Raw genomic sequence first — 22,887 nt, 5'->3', positions numbered from 1 at the left:
TGTAATTGCATGTAAAATAATTGTAACATTGTTTTTTAAAATAAGATTGAACTCCACATTTTCTCTTTCTTCTCCCAAAGACAGTAAACAATATGACACAGGAATACATGTGCAATCATGTAAAACTTATTTCTACATTAATCATCACAAACTTAATTTCAACCAGAATTGAAATAAAAAGCATAATAATTTCACATAACATTGTAACATATTTTAATGTTTACAGTTTATTTTAGACATAAAGAACACTACTGAGTGTGACATTCCCTAGGAAAATGTTTTCCCCTACATGAACAAGGTCTTATAAAGTATTTTTAGAGTGATTAATGCCTTCTAGGTAAAATAGCCTTATTTAGAATGTATATCTTCCATTTTGTACTAATCTGGACACAAATATTCCTTAAGCATTGCAAAATTTGTATCTTATGTTTAACATTATTACCTTGAGTTTGTTGAACCCTGATACTGCTGCACTGTATTAATATGCATTCCTCTCCAGCTACCTAACTACACGAACATTTATCTCCTTGTGTCTTAATGTAACAATACTGCATTCAATATGTGATCAAGCTTAAGCTTAAAATAGTTTCGGCGTTAAAGGGAGAAAAAAGCATTGAGAATGTCACATCTACCCCTTGTCATGTCATTATTCAGGCTCCTTTCGAAATGTTCACAAAGTAGAGAGAGTTCTAAGTGGAGAGGTGGGCACAACCAGCCAGCCAGTCTCCATCATGAGAGTATGACAAGGTGGGACAGGATTGCTGTAGGGAAAAATAAGAAACAACCAAGATCTATTATCATTTTGCAGTCAGTGAAGGATCTCTGCTACTTTATATTCTTTTAAATATTATTCTTTTATAATCTTATTCATTAACATGAAAGTTTGGTGTCTTCAATTTGCTTCTTTTTTAGGTTTCTCTTAATCATTTTGGTGAATTGACATTGTATGGTGTAGAAACATTAAATACATAGTCCCCAGTGAGCAGGCAGACAGACCTGTATGAAGGGGTGTGTGTGTGTGTGTGTGTGTGTGTGTGTGTGTGTGTGAGAAAGAGAGAGAGAGAGAGAGAGAGAGAGAGAGAGAGACAGAGAGAGAGAGAGAGAGAGAGAAAGTGTCTCATTTGCACATTTGTGCTGTAAGCTGTCGGGAAGAGACTTCTTTTTTAAAAAAAGCATTTGTCTTGATAGGTAAAATTGTCATGATATGGTTTATAACCACCACAAAAAAAAATTTGTCTAGTATGTAATCTATATTAGCAGTTTAGAAAGAGAAAATTCTGCCCTTCGCTGGTTTGAAGAGTTGAGTCATATCCTGTGAATCCGTGAAGCCATGGGATTCAAACATCACGCTTTCCTCTTACTTTCATTCTGAGGAGCTGCAGTTCAGAGCAGCAAGTGATATCTGTGAAGGGGCTGTTGCTTGATCAGTTGGAAAGGAACAATCGCACTTTTGAGTAGACAGAGAGGAAGGCTAAGTTTGGAAGTGCTCCTATCTCATTGCAGCAAAATATGTTTTGCTCATTTCTCTTCCACTATGCTAGATAGCTGTAAGTTGAAAAGTACAAGCAGTTTACCATTTCATTACAGTAAGGTAAGAACCCTATTTTTCCTTTAAGTCGTTATATTCTGACAGTCTTGAATGCATTGTTTACTTTACTTTATGTGTCAAAAATGCTTGTTTTTCTTTTTCTTACAGAAATAATAAAATATTCTTATTTTCAGTTCTAAAATAGAAATCATTTTTTAGGTTAGAGTTTTAGTATTTTGTAAGATTCTTAGTTTAACAGAATGATGTTTTTAAAATATTTTTGTGATAGGTTAGAACTTGAGAAAAATAAAATATTTTTGAATCATATAATATACATGTTTATATGAACACCTTCACCCCACATTCCCATACCCATAGTCACCCAACCACATACACACACGTATACATACCTACTTAAATACCTTAAAAGTTACCATTGAAAAGGAAATGGGATCAACTACTTAAATCATAAATTGGCTTTAACTTCTAATCCAAGATCTTGAATAAGGACAATATATGCATGCTTATCTCCTGTGTCTGTGCTTCTCTCCATTTCTGCAAATATATCTTGCTGCTAGTCATAGAAAGAGAAAGAAGTATTAAGTAGTAGGAGGTTTTCAGTGGAATAATAGTGAAAGCTCACTCTTCTATTTCATTTTTATTCAAGGGAAAAGCTGGTTTATTTATAAACCATTGATTGATCTGTTTGTTTTAAAATGTGTTTAAGACTTTTTTCACCAGCCCACTCCTTCACTTTCTGTTGAGTATATTTGTATACAAATTCTGTGGGGAAAACTGTGGATAAACTATCTTCATTATTTGTTCTCTAAGTTGTTAAAAATTTCTATTTTAATTCTCAATACCATTCTTGTAAATTAGAGAAATGGCATTAAAGTAGAATTTTATTACAGAATAGTGACTAAAGTATATATTACTGTATGGTTGTGAGTGATTATAAAAATGCGTGTGCTTTTTGAATCTTTGAATTCCCCTGGGAATGGTTGTTAGGCTGGTTTGGGGCTATAGATGCATAACAATGAATTCTTAAGGCATCTATATACTTGAGGATTTTTATAAATGTCTACTGCTGATTACTATTTCACTTTTTTTTTTCTTTTCAGTTCCTAATTGACTCACAGTCATACTTAGGGGCTGTATCATTTTTATCCAAAATTATACTCATTACACAATTACTAGGTTCTAATTACAACATAAGAATTACATTAAATTAGATATATTTTATTATAGAAACAATGTTTTTGCAGTAGGGGGTCCTACAGATCTAATAGGAGACATAATTAGATTCCCTTTTCTTTGTGTTAGGGGATAAAAGAAATTCAAACCCTAAATCCATACCCCTAGAGATATAATTTCTGGTAAATGATTCTTTTAACATATTGAGTTCTAAGTAGCTTTATACTCTTGATAGGAAAAAAAAAAACAAGCGGGAAATTTTTCTTGAATCATGTAACACATGCCCTTAAAGATTTGATTATAACTCATACATTGGAGTTATATGATATGATTAGGAAAATAATTTAATGCTAGTTTAGGCAGCTGAATCAACTCTAGGGTTTAGTCAGATGGCTTATTTTGGTTAATAATATAGTTTTTGTGAATTACAAATTTTCAAAGTATATTTCTTTTTTATATTCTAACAACAAAATGCACTTAACACTGGAATTAATATGGTAATTAGCCAGAGACCTTTCAGTTCCTTAAGGCATTTGCTGGGAAGTCAGTTTTTATTGTGTCAGTATAGACTGACAGTGGTGGAGAATCTAAATTGTCCTCAACATACTCCTGCAAATATCATTGGTTTGTTTCCAGCCTGTCCTCTAGGACACTAGAAACCCTATGATTCTTCAGTTACTCAGGATATGACTAGATGACCTAGGAAACCTCTGCACCTTTCTTTTGCTACAGTTTTTCTGGCTGCTTCATTGACTTAGCACTTCCATTGGAGGATGGGTAGGAGCTGAAAAAAAGAGATGAGTCTCAGATTTTATAATTAAGTTAATTTTTGTGGTAGCTCCCCTAATGTGTTTTGTTTTGTCTGTTGGAAAGAGATCAAAATTAATTGTTTGAGACTGAAGAGATTGACTAACTAAAAATTTCAGATATGGATGCTACTAATAAGATTAGTGGTAAATAAAAATATTTTGACAGCTTTTATGGACACTTGCAGGAAGATTTATGAATTTCACCAATTCTTTTATTTCTTGTTCCTAATCAAATATTGACAAACTTAATTTTAAAAATAATTTCTATAACTCTGCATTTTTTGGTTGGCAAGCTCTTAGGAAATTTTCTCTCTATATTCAATATATGCTTAATTTCTTCAGTATAAAAAGAATACCGGATTTGAAGCCAAATAATCCTCTTCCTTAGTGGCTTTGGGCATATAATTTCTTTGGACTCATTTTCAACTGTAAATCAGCAAATTATTTCCTGAATGCATTGCCTCTAATGACCATGTGACTCGAAATGTATGAACCTAAGAGCAATTTTATAATGAAAATATTCTTAGGAAAACTGTAGAAAAATGTCATTTCTTATAATTTAGGGGAAAAAAATCAAATATTTTGCACTTCCTGAGACAGCCAACATCTTGGAAAATGTCTTGACTGTCACTTTTCCTAAAGAAATGCTAGTTATAATATTCATTACAACACTGCTGTACTCTATCAGATATTGCTCTAGGCTTTGACTTGATTCTAGCTCCTTGGCCCTCTAGCCAATCCCTGCAAAACAGTAGCTTTGATGCCAGTGGGGGCTTATCCTATGTAATGTTTGGGAAGAATTATAGCAGCCAGATTCTCAACCTTGTCTTTTGTTCCCTGTGTATAAATGAAAATAGAAAGAACACATTTATAAAAAGCAGACCTGGATTATAATTCTGGATTTTTCCCTTCCTATGTTGAGATCTTGAACAAATCACTTCTCTTTATTTTCTTCTTTAAAATGAGAGTGATAGTACTTGATCTTCATCCTTCACAGGATGATTGTGGAGAGTAAAATGAGATTATGTAATAAAATATGATGCAGAATAACAAATGATAGAGATGATATCCATGTCCTGACTCCCTGAAGAGGAGAATAAAGGAGTTGACAAGGTGTCAAAAGATTAAATTGTGTTTTCATTTATTTCTCTTTAATAATGCTATTCCTGTATTTTGCTTCTCTGTGTATTGTTTTGCGTATTTAATTTTAATCTCATTTCAAATTTTTTATATTTAAATTTTTTGATGCCATTTGATTTTGCATGACAGCCATTTTCAGATTTATTTGTTTTGGATATACTATTATTCATTCCCATCAACATTTCTTTAATAATAAAGAAAAGCAGTTAAGTAAAACAGATAAATTGGGCAACTATGCTTGATAATGTATGTACCTTTCCTCATCCATCACCTCCCTTCCAATGAAAAGAGAATGATACAGTTCCTCATACTTAGTTTAGATCTAGGACTGGGCATTATAATTGCATAGGATTTGGTTTTATTTTATAGGGGTTTTTTTGTTTATATCATATTGTAAAAAAAATCCTGTGCTTTTCCCCAATATACCCATAAAATAGATGTACCTTATATTATTTTGTATGCTGATTTGAAATATATCTTTGGATTTTATTTATTATCCACAACTTTCATGGAACAATAATTTTATCTTTGAAAATATACTTTTTTGCTTAACACAGTTTTGCTCATTCAATTCCTCTTGGTTGCAGCAACTGATGATTTGCTATTGTATTTTGTCTGTGAAACACTCTTTTTCATCTGGGACAGCTTGTTTTAGTCCTAGTTTTCTTTTGTGAAGATTTCTTGATGGACTTATTTCCCATATTTATCACTGATTTAGGTTTTCTGGGGAGAAGTCTTAATATGAATCCAAGAAATGGATCTCAAGTGAAATGTTTTATCCTTAGGTTTTAAAAACATTATTAATACTGTCTTAATAATTTCCTGCCTTCTGGTTTGCCCAAAAATTTTTGGTTACTTTTTATAAAAATTTCTATCTTCTTCAATTTAAAAAATGTTTTTCATCATTTTGAGAACTCACAAATATTCACTTTGATTTTAGCTTCATTCATTTTCTTTTATAGAAAGAATCCCACACCATTCTAATCCATCATTTTGACAGAATTTTTCATTAAAACAAGTTTAACATTTGGCATTGGATGAACACTTTGTTATCATGAAGTAGTAGTTGGTTTACTACATTTTTCTTCCTTCTAATCAGCAATTTTCTTTGAGGTCATTATTTTTGTTTTAATAGAGTAGCTCTATCTCTTCCTTTTTCTCTTCCTCTCCTCCCTCTGTTTTCCTCTTTCTCTTTTTTTTTATCTTTCCCATCCTATCTTTTTTTTCCTTTTCCCTCCCTCCTTTCTTCACCTTTCTGCCCTCCTTTCCTCCCTTCTTTCTCTACCTTTCTTTTCCTATTTACAAATAAAGCATCAGTATTTGGCAGACACAAGAAGTTATCTTGGTAAAAAAAAGAATGGTTCCTTTCAAATAGGCAAAGAATACTTTTCATAGTTAAATGCTTTTTTAGAAAAGCTTTATGTCCTGAGCCTTTTTTGGAGAGTCTTCTTGCATAAGTATCAGTCTTTAAGACTGGAAGATAAAAGTTAAACTTCAGTTTCTGATAAATTAAGAGCAAAAAGTCATTTAGATTATGTGTGAGTTGGGAATCACAACTTAGCTTCTCTTAGCTTGGGCTCAGCCTCATACATTTTTATTCAAATTCCAAGTTTCTGGTAGTTGTACACTGTATAAAACAGTTTTTAGAACTGATGTTAGAATGAGTTGTTGTACAATATCTGATTAGACTTGGAGCTAATCCCTAGTATATTTGTTAAGCAAAAATAGTAATCTGTTAAATATTTTTTTTTGTTCTCTCCAAATCATAGAAACCTCAAACAACATGTAACATGATCCAAGTATACAACCAGTTAGTATTCCAACACAAGTCTTACAGCTTCAGAAAGAGGTTTAAACTTTGTCCTGATCAACTGCTCTCTCTCTCATCAAAATAGCATTTATATATTTTAACAAAAGTTTTATCTCTGAAATTTGTTAGTTCACTGTATAGATTACAAAAAATTCTGATAATTGACATATTTACAAGATGTGATGACTCTATAAGTAGTTTATACCATCATCTAAAACACAATTAGAAACAATAATCACATTTACCAAATGACTTGACACATGATTGCCAGAACTATCAACTATACACTGCAAGTTTCAGTGCACAGCTAAGTAAATGGGAATATTATCTAAGCCTGCCCTGCTATACAGCATGTAAACTTCACTCAGAATACAAAGGACAAGTTAACTTCTAACTGCTCCCAACCTATTCTCTTATTTCTCTCTTTATCCAATTCAATTTATTATTGCTTTATATGACTAGTCAATAAGAGTAAATGGTCTAGAAATTACATATGCATTTGAATTTAGGATTAGAAGGCTTCCCAAAAAACCCTTATTTTTTTTGTTTTCTTCTTTTGTCTTATTTTGCTCTATATGAGTTCATATAAATCTTATCCTGTTTTTCTGATTTCCATAAATTATTAATTCTTATATGGCAATAACATTCAACAACTACAATTTATTCAGCTGTTTTTCATTCAACCAGTGCCTATTTAGTTTTTAATCTTCTGCTACAAAAATATTGTTATGAATATTTTCATAATTAGAGATATTTAAAGGATATGAGTGGATTATTTTTCCTCACATAATTCCAAATCGTTTTCTATAACTGTTAGACTAAGTCTTAGCTCCACCAACCTCATAACTCCATCCAAATAATGAATTTATTAGCATGTCTTCTCACAGGACCTCCAACATGAATATTTTCTCTCTTTTGTCATGTTTGCCAACTCACTAGCTGTGAGGTGAAACCTTAAAACTATTTCAATGTGCATTTATATCTTTCAGATTTTTTTTTTAGTATTTTAGTATTCCTTTAAAAACTCTTCTTTAAACCTGACTATTTTTTCAGGATCAGTTGCTTGTTTTTTATGTTTCTGTTAACAGATAAGAAAAAATGACATAACATGATGTAAAATGCTTCATAAACCTTATAGCACTATAAAAATTTTTACTATAGATGTTAACTAATTGTTTATTGTTTATTAGAACTTCAACAGAACAATTTGATGCAAAGATGTTCCCTCTTTACTAAATGACAATTTCTCTTCTTATCCTAGCTGAATTGATTTTATTTGGAGAAAAAGCCCTTCATTTTTATACAATCAAAATTTTCTTTTACCTTTTATAATTACTTCTGTCCCATGTAAGTTAAGAATTCTTCCTCTAGCCATAATTGTGAAAAAATGTCTTATTCTATTCTCTATTTTTTTTAAATGGTGACCTTTTGTAATTAATGTCATACTGTCATTTGGGAATTATTATGGATACATGGTAAAATGAGCTGGCCTAACTCAATTTCTTGCTAAACTCTATTCTATTTTCCTAAGTCATTCATGTCAAATAGAGTCCTTTCCCTGAACAATTTCTTCTTCAAGTTTTCAAACACTGGGCTACTGAATTGAATTGTTTCCAAGTCTTACTTACTTAGTTTATTCTATTGATTACATTTTATGTTTTTAACTAGTAACTAATAGTTTTAGTAACTGATTTATACTATAATGTGAAGTTTGAAAGTGCTATTCCCCTGTGCCCTTTATTCCTTTTTCTCTCTGTTATTTCCTTTAAGGCAGCAGATCTTGTTTCCCCTCCAAATCAATTTGGTGTTTATTTTTATTGATTCTATAAAGTATATCTCTTCTTCTTGTAGTTTGATTTAGGTATAGCACTAATAAAGCTATAAATTAAGTAACATTGTTTTTTTATTGTATTAGCGTGACCCAAACATAAATGAATATTTATCTTTCCAATTATTTGTTTTATTTTGTTTCTGTAATATTTCTTTTTTGTTTTAAACATGACTATTTCTGTGGCTTTACTGTGTCTTGATAGACTTATTCTAATATATTTTGTCTATTTTGAGCTGTTTTAACATGTATCTGCCTTTTTTGTTACATAGATTTCTATAATTTCTTCTTCCTTTTTGTTATTACTAAAGTGAAATATCAGTCATTTTCCATAAAGTTACTGTATAATGTTCCCTTTATGAAGCAAATATTTGTCTTAGTTTCATTTGCTGATTCTGAGGTAATAATCTTGTGATTTCTTAATAAGAATGTTTTCTCCTCTTTGCTGATGTTTATACCTATAATTTTTTCTCTTATCTTAATCCTATTCTTCCTATTAAAAATAATAATCTGAAAAGAGCTTCCTTACTTTAGTTCTGTATTTACTGGGAGTACTTCCAGTGAATGGTTCCTGACTGCAAATAATACTAGCTTTTTTATTTTAGCTATATGGTTTTGATCATATTAAAAAACCATCCCATACCTTTGTTTTCTAGAGTCTTTTGCATCAATAAATACTGCATTGTCAAAAGTTTTGCCTGTACATATTGATGTAATTGTTTGGCTTTTCTTTTGAATATAAGTAATTATGCTTATTTTTTATAATATTTTACCATTCTGCATCTTTGGTATAGAGCCAACTTATTGTGAATAATATTTTTGTATATATTGCTCTAGTCTTTTGATAATTTCAAAAAATTACCTCATCAATGAAATGGATCAGTTTCCCCACTTTATCCTTTTGGGTTAGCCATTAGAACCATTTTTTTTCATAAAAGATTTTTAAAGAATGCTTTATTTCTTATTTAATGATAATAATTTTGTAGTATAGATATTAATTGCCCATAAAACTAGATAAAATCTAGTTTTTTATCTAGATCAGATTCAATTGTTTTCTTTCTTCCTTCCCTCCCAACATCCTTTCCTTCCTTCCTTCCTTCTCTCTTTCTTTATCTTTCTCTGTCTCTTCCTTCCTTCCTTCTTTCTTTTCTTCCTTCCTTCCTTCCTTCCTTCCACTAACCTACTTCAGCATCTTCCCAATCCTTCCAAGATTATTTCTTTAGTGCTTATTTCATGGATAATAAGCTGATAAGATGTTAGATCTAGAGGTAGGAAAATAGATTTATGTTCAAGTCTAGTTCCCATTTACTAGCTGAGTAATCCTGGGCAAATTATGTTTTTCTAAATAGCTCACTTTCATCATCTGTAAAATAGAATTAATAACAGAATCTTTCAACAATTCCAGAATTTTTGTGGACAAAAAGTGAGATATTATGTAAAAAGTACTTTGCAAACATTAAAGTACTATATAAATTTATCATCATCATCAATAATATCATTATTGATTATTATTTTTAAAATATTGAATGTTGAAATTATTATTCCTCTTTATTTTATTATGTATTTTCAGAGATTAACTTTCCCTTCTCCCAGGTCTGCTTCAGCTGCAAATAAAAATGTGATCTATTGTCTCATTGTTACCATTACCTCTTATATAATTATTCATTGTGTCTACTTTTTTCTTTGCTATGCTTATTATTTGGGATATTCAGTCTTCATTCAGATCTATTTCTTTTTTCTGTTCTCTGTGTTTTAATTGTTTTGTGGTCTATAAAGGTCATGTTTAAAATATCTGTTTTTTATATTTATTCATAAGCTTTATGCTGTATATAGCTTGTTATCTCCCTATTTTAAAAGCTACTATGCAATTCTCAGAAAATATGCATATCCTCTGACATCCCTATTCAGAAGATGTCAGTCTTCTTCTGTTTTGTATTTTATTTTTATTTTTTTCTTTTATATACATGTACCTCTGAGATAACATGAATGTATCCTAATAGAATAATTAATGTAATTAGTTATATTGAATTTAACTTTCCATTATTAATTTAGGTATCATTCTATTTGGTACATTTACATTTGATAATGATATTGTTTCATTGTGTTAAGCATCACATATTTCAGTATTTATCTATCTTGACATGGTAAATGTCAACATTATTTGATAAAGTTATTAAGTATATCACTATGTTTTATTAAAGCCTTTTCAAACTAAGGAGGGAGGGAGGGAGGGAGGGAGGGAGGGAGAGAGAGAGAGAGAGAGAGAGAGAGAGAGAGAGAGAGAGAGAGAGAGAGAGAGAGAGAAACACAGAGACAGAAAAAGAGAGAATTTGGGGGATAAAGCAATTTTAGTGGTCTTTTTAAAGCAAGGTTGGGGCTTACAGCCAATATACAAAGTTACCTGACATATTGAAAATCTTGTTCCTCTGATTTTTATTCTATATGCGTCTCTATTTGGGAGATATGTTTTTGTTTTGTATGAAGCAAATTTTTGGATTTTGTTTTCCTGCATTTATTTCTTTCCTGTCATTTCTTTTATATTTTAAAATCGTATCCCTCTTCCCCTTTTGAGTCATCTCTTTTATCTCTGGGATTGGTTTCTTTTATACTAATTCAGTTCCTGTCACTCAACTAAATGCAAACACATTTAATTGCCTTTTATGTGCCAGACACTGCTCTAGATTTAGTGGCTACAGTACAAAGAAGGTGACAGTGCCTTCTCTCAATGAGTTTTTATTCTAATGGGGAAGATAAGTACATATAAAATATGGATAGTGTAAATAAAAAGTTAATATACACAGAGTAATTAAAAACAAGATAATTTTGGGAGGATTTGGCACTAGCAGTTAAGAGATTCTAGGAAATTTCATGCAGAACTGTATCTTTTTATTTTTCAAAAGCTTTTTATTCTTTAATTTTCAACATTGACCCTTGCATAGCCTTCTTTTCCAAATTTCCCCCTCCTTCCCCCTACTCCCTCCTCTACATGGCAAGCAATCCAATATATGTTATGCATGTTAAAGTATATGTTGAATCCAATATATGTAAACATATTTATACACTTATCTTGCTGCATAAGAAAAATCAGATTAAAAAGGAAAGAAAATGAGTAAGAAAACAAAATGCAAGTGAACAACAACAGAGTGAGAATGTTATGTTTTGATCTACACAGTTCCCATAGTCCTTTCTCTGGGTATAGATGACTCTCTTCATCACAAGATCATTGAAACTACACTCAGTCATCTCATTGGTGAAGAGAGCCACATCTATCAGAATTGATCATCATAAAATTTCATCATTCTCTTGTACAATGATCTCCTGGTCCTGCTCATTTCACTTAGCATCAGTTCATGTAAGTTTCTCCAGGCCTTTCTGAAATTATCCTGCTGGTCATTTTTTACCGAACAATAATATTCCATAACATTCATATACCATAATTTATTCAGCCATTCTCCAACTGATGGGCATCCACTTACTTTCCAGTTCCTTGCCACTACAAAAAGGGCTGCCACAAACATTTTTGTACATGTGGTTCCTTTTCCCTCCTTTATGATCTCTGCCATATAAGCCTAGTAGGAACACTGTTGGATCAAAGAGTATGCACAATTTGATAGCCCTTTGGGCATAGTTCTATAATGCTCTCCAGAATGGTTGGATCCATTCACATTTCCACCAACAATGCATCAGTGTCCCAGTTTTCCCACATCCCCTCCAACATTTGTCACTATCTTTTCCTGTCATCTTAGCCAATCTGAGAGGTGTGTAGTGGTTCCTCAGAGTTGTCTTAATTTGAATTTCTCTGATCAGTAGTGATTTAGAGAACCTTCTGAACTGCTTCTTAAAGGAAGAGAAGTGTAGAGGTCATTAGGGAGCACATTCCAATAATGGGCAGTGCTTTGTTCAGAGGCACAGAGATGGAAGATGACTTGCCTTGTGTGGGAAATGAATGGATGAAGCATTTATTAAGGGTTAACTGTGCAAAAGCAGTGTGAAAAGACAGCTCCTGCTCTCAAGGAACTCCCCATTCTAACAGAGGAGGTAACTCCTATGAAAGGTTTCAACTGCAAGTTAGATAGAAAGGTCCTTTAATAATTAGGGTGCATCATCAAAATAGATTACTGCTTTGTCATTTTCACTGATGAACTCATATAATTTTGGGTGTCGAATCATTTGACAGGGTCAAAGACTTGGGTGGCAAGAATTTTCTTTTCTGGATGTGCCGTAGCTGTGCCTGGAACATCTGTAGAGGAGATGCCAGGATGCATCTCCATAGGGGTTGCTTCCTAGGGTGATAGCTACAGGCACAGTCCTGGAAGCATAACTGTTTCTAAGATTCTTGAGTTCAGGCTCCTGGGTTTTCTCCAAAAGCCTATGAGGCAGGATGTTAGTCAAGATGGTAATGGTAATTTTATTTGCCTAGTACATGTTGCCTCCTCTCTGTCCCTTAGGCTACCCTGCTATTTCAGCTAAAGGTGAGAGTGGGAAGGAAGAAAGTTCTTTTTTAGATTGTAGAGTGTGTAGTGTTTGATTCAGAGTAATGTTTGAAAAGGATGAAAAGATACATTGAAGCAAGGTGTAAGGTTAAAGCTAAACAAAAGATGTTCTATGTTATCCTAGGTACTATAAGATGTGTTCAGATCTTTGCTTAAAGAGAATTAGTTTGCAGCCTATATAAGTTTGAATTGGAAGAAAGAAATCTGAGGCAGGTAAACAAATGGGAAGGTTATTGATGAACAATCTAGGCAAAAAGTTATGAGCCTGAACTGGTGTGTGAATAGAAAAAGAGGGGTGGATGTGAAAGATCTTGTAAAGATAAAAATGACAAGTTTTGATAACTGTGATAAGTTTTGGTGGAGGGAATGAGGATGTTTATGATAATGATGAGATTGCAAACCAAGAAAAGCAAGTTGATTGCACACTTGTTAGGAATTGGAAGTTTGGAAGACGGGGGGATTTAGGGGGAAGAATAATAAATTAAGTTTTAGACATGTTGAGTTATACATTTATTTGTATAACACAAGTTTAAATAGCCTGTTCTACAGAGATTGTTGATACTGGTGCTGAATCCAAAGGGGCAGAGATTCTTGGGAGAATTCACAGTTTGCTATAAAGGCAGAAGAGTCTCTGTAAATACTATGAGAAATAGTATTATTATATTATATAATATATATATTATACATGTAATATATATATTATGTACTAGTATTAAGTTTAAAATGCTATTTTCTGAGGGAAAAGACTTAGTTACCTGTGTCATCTGTGTGTGATCCATGAGAGATTAAGAATGGTAACTTCCATCTGATTGGAGACTGAGACAGAGTTTAATTATTTAATCTTATTCCTTTTATATTCTTATATTCCTCTGTGAGGAATTTATTAGAGAGCTTTGAGTTTGCTGTTAACTTTTGAAAGAACTAGGAGAGATATTTTGAAGATAATTCCTGAGATACTTAAATTATCACCTTGAAAGAATTGTTTCCAGAATTGAAAAATTAGTAGTAACATTGATTTTGTCCCCTGACTTTGAAAAATTCAGTGTGAATCAGTCAGTAAGCATTTATTAAGTGTCTACTGTGTTCCAGATACTATGCTAAGCAGTAGGGTTAAAATTTTAAAAAGACAGTTCCTGTTTTCAAGAAGTCTACAATTATTGGTAGAACACAACAAAAGGAAGCTGAAACCCACAGATGAAGTGGGAAGAACTGGAAAGGGAAGGGAACGAGGAAACTGTTTAGGAGCAAAGAAGCTTCAAGGCAGTGTAGCTGGTGAGAAATGGGGATGAGACTGTGTTGAGTCAGTCCTCTTCACTGGAGTGTATGACCCTAAACTCCATATAGAGGGTCCAGTCAGAGGGACACGGTGTACTGATGAGATGTGAATACTAGGCAGATTCTGTCTTGTAGAGTAATGAGTTTTCCCCTTGATCTTGGAAAAGGAATCCATAAATTTATGGATTTTGTTAGCAGCTACACTGCTTGCAAAGAAGTTCACAAGCAGTGTAGTTGCTAACAAAATCCATGAATTTATGTATGGGAGAGAACAGGGTAGGACAGGTAACAAAACCCATAAACTCTGTCTCAATCTCCAAACAGATGGAAGTTACCATTCTTAATCTCTCATGGATCACACATAGATGACACAGGTAACTAAGTCTTTTCCCTCTACCAATACAGATCTCAAACTCTCCATGACTTTGTAAAAGATTAACTAGAGATAGCTATAAATGTAAAATTAGGTATTTTTTTTACAACTATATAGAGTATCCTTCATTAGTTAGGATAGATACATGTGTTGGTTGAGAGGCATAAATAAAGAAAAAGTGATCAGTGTTCTAATACTAATGACTATAAGTCTCAGTGTTCACACTTATAGCAGTGTAAAGTCCTGATGTCCCTTCTCCATCTGCAGGATTCTTATGCTGGTCTCTCTAGCTGCAGCAGGTCTCTCATTTGGTCTTCCTGTGCCTCCTTCTCTTCCCAAGGCCTCTCCTACATTTTGGCTCCTTGCTAACAGGGCTATTTTTTTCTTGAATGTATGAGCTGCCTCTTTTCCCCATGCCAAAAATTGCAATTTTTAAGGCTGTCTCTTTTTGTAACTTTTTATTTTTAAAAAAATTTTGTTCTCTGCTCAAAGAAGCAATCTTTTAATGGATAAATAAATCTGCTGCAAAATGCCATGGCTAGTTAGAAGGTTGAAGGAACAGAAATTCCCTCCTTCCTTGTCCTATCTTTCTCCACACCCCCCCTTCCCAATCTTTGTTCTTCTCTGGTTGAGGTGGAAAGGAGAAAGGTCGTGGAGAATCTTTCATAGACAACTTTTTTCTCTAGTATTAAATGTCATACTTCTCAGAGTTCTCTTGGCTTGCCTGTCAAGGACTCTCAAGAGAAAGTATCCCTATTTTGAAAGGGTCACAAAGGGCATAACTGAAGCTTGGGTTCTCTGCCCTCTCATTCCATCAGAGATAATTTCCTTGAACCTGACTGACCAAGGATTGATAAAATTTACACTTCAAGTAAAGAATCAGAATCATTTTGTGCAATGATCAATTCTGATGGACATGGCTCTTGTGAACAATGAGATGGTTCAGGCCACTTGCAGTGATCTTGCGATGAAGAAAGCCATCTGCAGGCAGAGACAGCACTGTGGGAACTGAGTGTGGACCACAAAATAGCAACTTTTTTGTTGTTGTTTGCTTGCATTTTGTTTTCTTTCTCATTTTTTTCCCTTTTTGATCTGATTTTTCTTGTACAGTATGATATTTGTGGAAATATGTATAGAGAAATTGCACATGTTTTACATACATTGGATCACTTGCCAACTTGAGGAGATAGTAGGGAAAAGGGAGGGAAAAGGTTAGAACACACAGTTTTGTAAGGGTGAATGTTGAAAATTATCCATGTATATATTTTGAAAAAAAGAATCAAAATCTTTTATCTCTTTTTCTTGAACTTTCTGTGATTTCTTCAAGAAGATAGTATCACTTGATTAGGGGTATTCGCATCAATTCCTCCCCTCTCTACTATATAAAATATAGAGAACAAATGTACAAGAATCTAAAGCTCTCTTATCATGGTATCATGGAGATGTAATATATATAAAATCTATATGTATCTCAGTTCTGCTACTTTAAAGTTTCCATTTTTGTGCAGTATTTGTACAAATTTCTGTATGTTTTTCTGTGTGATCTCTAAGGTCTTTTATAGTTTTAAATCTATTATCCTGTCATACATTGTTTGGAGTCAGAACTGTGAAGTCCTGACTTTGATATATTTAATTTCTGTGAATCTGAGCAATTTCATTAGTCTCTGTTCTTTTCAGTTTCCTCTGTTGTAATATGAAGGGATAACACATGCATTATTTACTTCACAGGGCTCTTGGGAATAAAGCACATTGTAAACAGTAATGTCTCACTTTAAATAGCTTTTACACTTGTTCAAGACAAAGTCAGAGGTGATCAAGGCAGCTCACACTTTTGGCTCTGAAAGATCCTAGTGTCCTTTCTCTTGTTGTATACTAAATGTTGCTGATCTAAATCATAGCTACATTTACTGAATGTTTTCACATTTGTTTTGTTTGTAATTAGGTCCCAAAGACTAGATATTCCATTTATTTTGTTAGTAATTTTTAAAATTTGGGGGTTGTGATTTTTTTAAAGAAAAAGTCATACATAGAAATTTCTATGGAAATATTTAAGGAAATTCAATATCATTTGTCAGTGTCCTCGAAAACTACATGTTCTTACAATTGGAATTTTTTTTTCACAGTTTTGAGTTCTATTTCATTTGTACTTGAAACACTTTAGAATTTGGGAGACAAAGATTATCTAACTAAAATATGAAGATTTCAGGAATCTATTACCTAGTGCCAACAGAACAAGTTGTTGGTGATGAAGTTGCTGTGAAAGTGAAACATTTGGTTTTTGAGCTTTTTAAATGAAAGGCAGGCAGAACTGTTATTCAAATGGTTTCTGATCTGCTTTCTGAAAGTTGATAGCAGAAATAGATTCCCAAAGGGTTTATTATAATGGTGTAGAATCCATGAGAGCAGAACTTGATACATATTTATTAGACAACCCCTTAAGTATAAGTCACATTATCATAATTGTTAATAAATAACTACGTGGACAGACAATTGAATGGTCTAAACTTGTTATATTATTAAAATAGTATTTTTATATCCAGAAAGACCTCACTGAATGCCATTAATGATGAAATTACAGCTTTCTGCTATAGAGTTTCCCAGACATTCAGGCATTCATCTCTCTTTATAAACTATATATCATACAAAATTGTCTCTCCCAATAGCATATAAGATCCTTTAAAACGTGAGATATTTGACCTTTGTTTTTATTTTTCTAGTATCCAACAGTACATAGTAGACGATAAATCATTCTTGATTGATACTTATATGCCAACTTTCCTTGTATGAAGTTGGGGAATTATTTTAATGGATACTTGCTGTATTTAGTACATATATCCTGCATTCAAATCATTAAATTAATATAGTTTAATATTAAAATGTCAATATCATTGAAATTAGATTTAATACTAGTAATATCACATCACCATAATATCATTTAAAAGTTCTAATGCTATTGTTGCCTTTCTCAGAATGATGTCCTGAGGAGTAACTGAACTCAGTTGAAATTACTATAGACAGTTGAGATAATTGTTACTAAAGTGTTAAAACCTGTGCAGAATGTTCTTATGAGCTAAGTGTGGAATACTTACCATCATTGCAGAAAATTGAAAGTTGGATACACGGAGTCTAATTCTATACTAAATTGTTAGGGATCCGTAGAATAATTTGAAACCTCACTCTGCTCTAGTTTTTCCATTAGTTAATGGGATTTACATACTTAATATTATACTTAGGAATATCTTTCTCCTCACAAGACTTGAGACAGCTATTCATATTGGGAGAGTGTTTTGAAAATCCTATCTTGGGTGCAGCATATAGGATATACAACATAAAAGAGATCCTTCTATGCTTGGATTATTTATTTATTGTAAAAAAAAAAAAAAAGGATTAAAGAAGGTGATTATGGTACCCACTTTCTTAGTCCATGCAGTATCGACTACTACCAGAATTGTCAGTATTAAGAGGTATAGATGGAGCTTGGATGTAATAAGCACATTTGCCACAGTCAGTCACGTTGAACAACCAAGTTTCCTATGATCATGTCCAGAAGATAATAAGATGCCCAATGAGGCCTGCACCAAGGTTTCCTGACAGCTTTGAGAGATACTACCATATTCAAGTATTGATAGTTTAGCATTTGTCTATAGGGTTAATCCTTACATACTTTCTACTCCTTTGCAGAGCTGAGAAACAGATTGAGGAAGCAAAGATCTAAGACACATCCCAACCTCCTCAGGAAGAGTTGTATGGGAAAGTTTTATTCTAGGAAAGAATGCCCATTGGAGTTTTTTAACTGTTTTTATTTTTTTGCTTTGCTTTTCTATTTTAAATATTTTACAATAAAATATGTTTTAAATATTTTCATAAATTTTCTTCACTTCATTGTGAAACCATGTTACTAATCTGTGATTGGTAGTAAAATGATTGGTGTTTTGAAAAAAATTCAAAAGAGCAGTAGGAAATCAAAATGAATAGATTGAATTTAATGCAAGTTTTAAAAGCTCAGAAAGATAAGTATTTATACAAAATCCTAAGAGTAGCAAAACTAGAATAAAATTAAATGCTCAATTATGTTGGTATCTTCCTCAGCCACAGTATACAAAGGAATGCAAAAAAGACATTTAAAAATGTTTTTCTAAGCACATATCTTAATGCTAAAAATAGTACTTTCTGAAGAAAATGAGGGGTGTGTGTGTGTGTGTGTGTGTGTGTGTGTGAAAGAGAGAGAGAGAGAGAGAGAGAGAGAGAGAGAGAGAGAGAGAGAGAGAGAGAGAGATCAAGATGCATTTTTTTAAAAAGAGGACTGAAAGTCTCCAATGGGCATATTGGAGATGTCCCTATCAAGTGAAGGGAAAGATCTTGTAATTTTTAAACCTTTTCTATGGTGTATAAATTGCTTTATATACCCTCTGATCATAATTATGACTACCTCTGAAATGTCACTTTTTGAGAGAATAAAAGGAAAATAGGCAACTTGTTAAAACAAAGTTCAATAATTTGAGGTTTGAAGTGCAGTGTTTAGGTGGAGAATCCCCAACTCTTCTATAATTACTTTGACTCCCATGAAATAATTCCAAAGAGTTGGAGAACAACTTCTTTAGCTAAATCTATAACCTCTATCCAAGGGAATTCCTTCAGTCTTTATGTATATTGCTATAGCTTTCACAAAGCTAGAGATTCACTTTCTTTAATTCACCCCAAAATATAGTTACAGATTAAGAGAAGGAAGGAATTTGTGGCCAAAGAAGAACTGGAGCTCATTATTGAACACCAAATAGATAATTTTGTTGAAAGATTTTTGTACAAACAAAACTAATGCAGACAAGATTAGAAGAGAGCAATAAATTTGGGGAAATATTTTTACATTGAAGGGGTCTGATAAAGGCCTCATTTCTAAAATATAGAGAATTGACTCAAATTTATAAGAATTCAAGCCATTCTCCAACTGATAAATGGCCAAAGGATATGAACAGACAATTTTCAGATGAAAAAATTGAAAAGTTTTTCTAAATTACTATTGATCAGAGAAATGAAAATTAAGATAACTCTGAGGTACCACTACATACTTTTCAGATTGGCTAAGATGACAGGAAAAGATAATGATGAATGTTGGAGAGGATGTGGGAAAACTGGGGCACTAATACATTGTTGTGATGTTGTGAATTGATCCAACGATTCTGGAGAGCAATTTGGAACTATGCTCAAAAAGTTATCAGACTGTGAATACCCTTTGATCCAGCAGTGTTACTACTGAGCTTATATGGCAAAGAGATCTTAAAGGAGGGAAAGGGATCCACATGTGCAAAAATGTTTATGGCAGCCTTTTTTGTAGTGGCCAGAAACTGGAAACTGAGTGGATGCCATCAGTTGGAGAATGACTGAATAATTTATGGTATATGAATGTTACAGAATATTATTTTTCTGTAAGGAAAGATTAGCAGGATGATTTTAGAGAGGTCTGGAGAGACTTACATGAACTGAGCTAAGTGAAATGCGCAGAACCATCAAAAAAACCAGGCCTATAGCCAAAAATATCATACCAGCAAAATTATCTATAATACTGAATGAGAAAAAATGTACATTCAACAAAGTTGCAGATTTTCAACCAAACCCAAACTTAATAGAAAATTTAACATATAAGAGCCAGTATCAAAGATCAATTTCAAGAAATTCAACTTGGACAAATTGTTTGTTTGTTTGTTTTTTATGAGAAATGAAAAATATACGTTTAATATTGATATTAACAGTAATGCAGCTCAAAAGAAAGATTGGGACAGAGTTAAGCTAAAAATAGTCATTGTTATACAAAGGAGGTACAGAGGAAGAACAGGCATAGAGGCATTAGAGGGGAGAGGAGGGCTCATAGTTCTGAAACTTGTTCATATCAGGAATGGGTTAAATAGGCAGCACTATGTGTGTGTGTATATGTACACACACATACCTATAGGGATAGGAGATGAAAAAGGTGGGAAAAAGGATAAATTTTTTCTGCAGAACAGAAAATGAAAGAACAATTTGCAAGGAAGTAAAGAAAAGATGGACACTCATGAATATAATTTATTCTTGAGCTGGTATTTGTTGGCATATATTTTGAATCCTCCTCATGCTCTGCTGGGCCCATGACAATGTTCTCTTTTGTTTTGTTTCATTTTGTTTTGTATTTATTTTCTGTTTTTCTTTTTTCTTATTTTTTAAAATAATTTTTTAAAATTTTATCAATTAATTAAAAGGAAAAGCTGAAAAAACAAAATAAAAACAAAAAACCCTTAAGCAGATGTATAAAATTTAATTCCACATTTTGTTAATAATCATTGACTTTGGTAAAGCACAAAGATTGAATCAAATCTATTTCAGAGAATGACTATTGATTTACTAATTCGAATAATTCAAATCATGTTTCCACAATTTATTAGTTGTTTAAAAATTAAAACTTCCTTTGAAAGCCTAAATATCAATTTAATATTAAATTCATAAAATAAAGCTAAAATAACACAATATTAACTTAAAGACAAAATTTAAAGTTTAATATTAATTTAAATAAATTATAGTAAGACTAGATATTAATTAAAGCTTCCAGTTGCACTAAGACTTGGGGAAATCCTGTATTTATAAACAATAATCCTGTTACCTTAAAGGACTTATAGTAATAATAGCTAACATATGCAACCTCTCTTTATATTTTTATCATTTAGTTCTTTTGTTAAAAAAAAAGCTTTTATTTTCAAAACATGTGCAAGTAATTTCTAACATTCACTCTTGCAAAACTGTGTGTTCCAAATTTTTCTCCCTCCTTTTCCCTACCCTTCCCCTAAATAGCAAATAATCTAATATATATGTTAAACATATGCACTTCTATACATATTTCCACATTTATCATGCTGCACAAGAAAAATTAGATTAAAAAAGGAAAAAATGAGAAAGAAAATAAAAAGCATTTCTTTACATTTCTAAATAACACTTTAATTAGTTCTTATTCATCTTTACAGCAATACAGTATGGTGAGCAGGCAGGTTTTGTTTATTATCATTCTATAATTGAAGAAACTGAAAAGCCAAAAGGTTAAACTTGTTAGAACCTAAGGCTTAAAACTCTGTATAGTACACTCTTACCATAAAACCATAGTTGCCACTTTTCCATCTCATAGAATCACAAAATTTCTAATCTGAAAGGGGACCTCAGGAAACTTCTAGTCCAACTCATTTAAAAAAAAGAATAACTTTCTAGCATATCTATACCTTTCTTTACAGGTACATGTGGTACCATGGATAGAGGGTTAGGCATGGATTCAGGAAGAGCTGAGTTCAAATCTTACTTCAGACACTAACTGTGTGATTCTAGCCAAGGCAATTAACTTCTGTTTCCTTATCTGCAAAATGGGGATAATAAAGGCACCTACCTCCCAGGGTGTTGTGAGAATCAAAAGAGGTGATCACTGCCAAGTGCTTAGCATTGGACAGACTTTGAAGATTTCTATTAAGTGGGATTCCATTATCATTTGTTTTACCCATTAGCCCGTTTTATTTTTAGGAAGTTTTAACTATTAGGAACTTTTCCTCTGCATCAAGCTTATTTGTACTTTTTTGCAATTTCCACTTAAATGTTCTTGGTTTAGCCTTCTTTGGCCAAGCAGAAAGTGGAGTTCCTCTTCCAAGGATTAAATTTCTCTGGAACTGCTCACATCCTTTAGGACATGTCCTTCCTCAATTTTCTCTTCTCTAGACTTCAGTTGACCTTCATATAGAGGGATACTTACATCTTTTACCATCCTGTTTGCCTTCCTCTAGAACCTATCTAAAAGTTTTGTGTTGTTCTCCCCAAAAATATAGAAACTAGATGTAAAATCAATGCTCTCTCTCTCTCTGGATAGATTAGGATAAAAATTACGGGGAATGAGAGCAGCAAGGAGACACAGCAGATAGAGGATGAGCCCTGGAGTCAGGAGGACTTGTTCAGATTCATTCTCAGACACATACAAGCTGTGTGACTGGGCAAGTCACTCAATCTGGGGGTGGAGGAGAGAGACACATAGAGACAGACAGATAGCGATAGAAAGTGAAAGAGACAGAGAGAGATACACGGGGGCTGAGGGGGCGGGGAGGGAAGGAGACATAGAGACAGAGAGGGGAGAAAGAGAAACAGAGAGAGAGATACAGAGAAGGGAGAGAGAGAGACAGAGAGGGGAGAGAGAGACAATGTGGAGAGACAGAGACAAAGAAAGAGTGAATATGAATAGTGGGGCTGTCATCCCCTTTATACTGGAAGCTATTATTTTCCTAAAATAATTTGAGAATGAACTTTAATCGAGAGGATTAAAAGTAATCTATCCCACCTTTCTCATTGAAAACTGAGGTCCTAGGAAGCCAAATGACTTGCCTACAGTTACATAGGTAGTCAGTGATAGAGGGAGAATTTGAACATCATTTAAAACATAAGGGTC

General features: G+C 32.8%; 1 protein-coding gene across 8 annotated transcripts in view; it reads left to right on the top strand.

The window, feature by feature from the left end:
* Window positions 1-22,887, top strand: part of MCTP1 (multiple C2 and transmembrane domain containing 1) — a 697,990-nt gene that overhangs the window by 221,112 nt on the left and 453,991 nt on the right. Inside the window, exon 1 of one of the 8 annotated variants that reach the window (XM_051993804.1) lies at window positions 1,148-1,591. The exons of the other annotated variants lie outside the window; for them this stretch is intronic. Coding sequence (XP_051849764.1) covers window positions 1,535-1,591 — 57 coding nt within the window. The 5' untranslated portion in view covers window positions 1,148-1,534. Of the gene's footprint in view, window positions 1-1,147; window positions 1,592-22,887 lie in introns of those variants that run through there. 8 annotated transcript variants of the gene reach the window in all.

This window comes from Antechinus flavipes, chromosome 1 (genome assembly GCF_016432865.1).
Source record: "Antechinus flavipes isolate AdamAnt ecotype Samford, QLD, Australia chromosome 1, AdamAnt_v2, whole genome shotgun sequence".
NCBI classification, from domain to species: domain Eukaryota; kingdom Metazoa; phylum Chordata; class Mammalia; order Dasyuromorphia; family Dasyuridae; genus Antechinus; species Antechinus flavipes.
The sequence above is the reverse complement of the archived record's forward strand: the minus strand, read 5'-3'. Positions and strand labels throughout refer to the sequence as shown.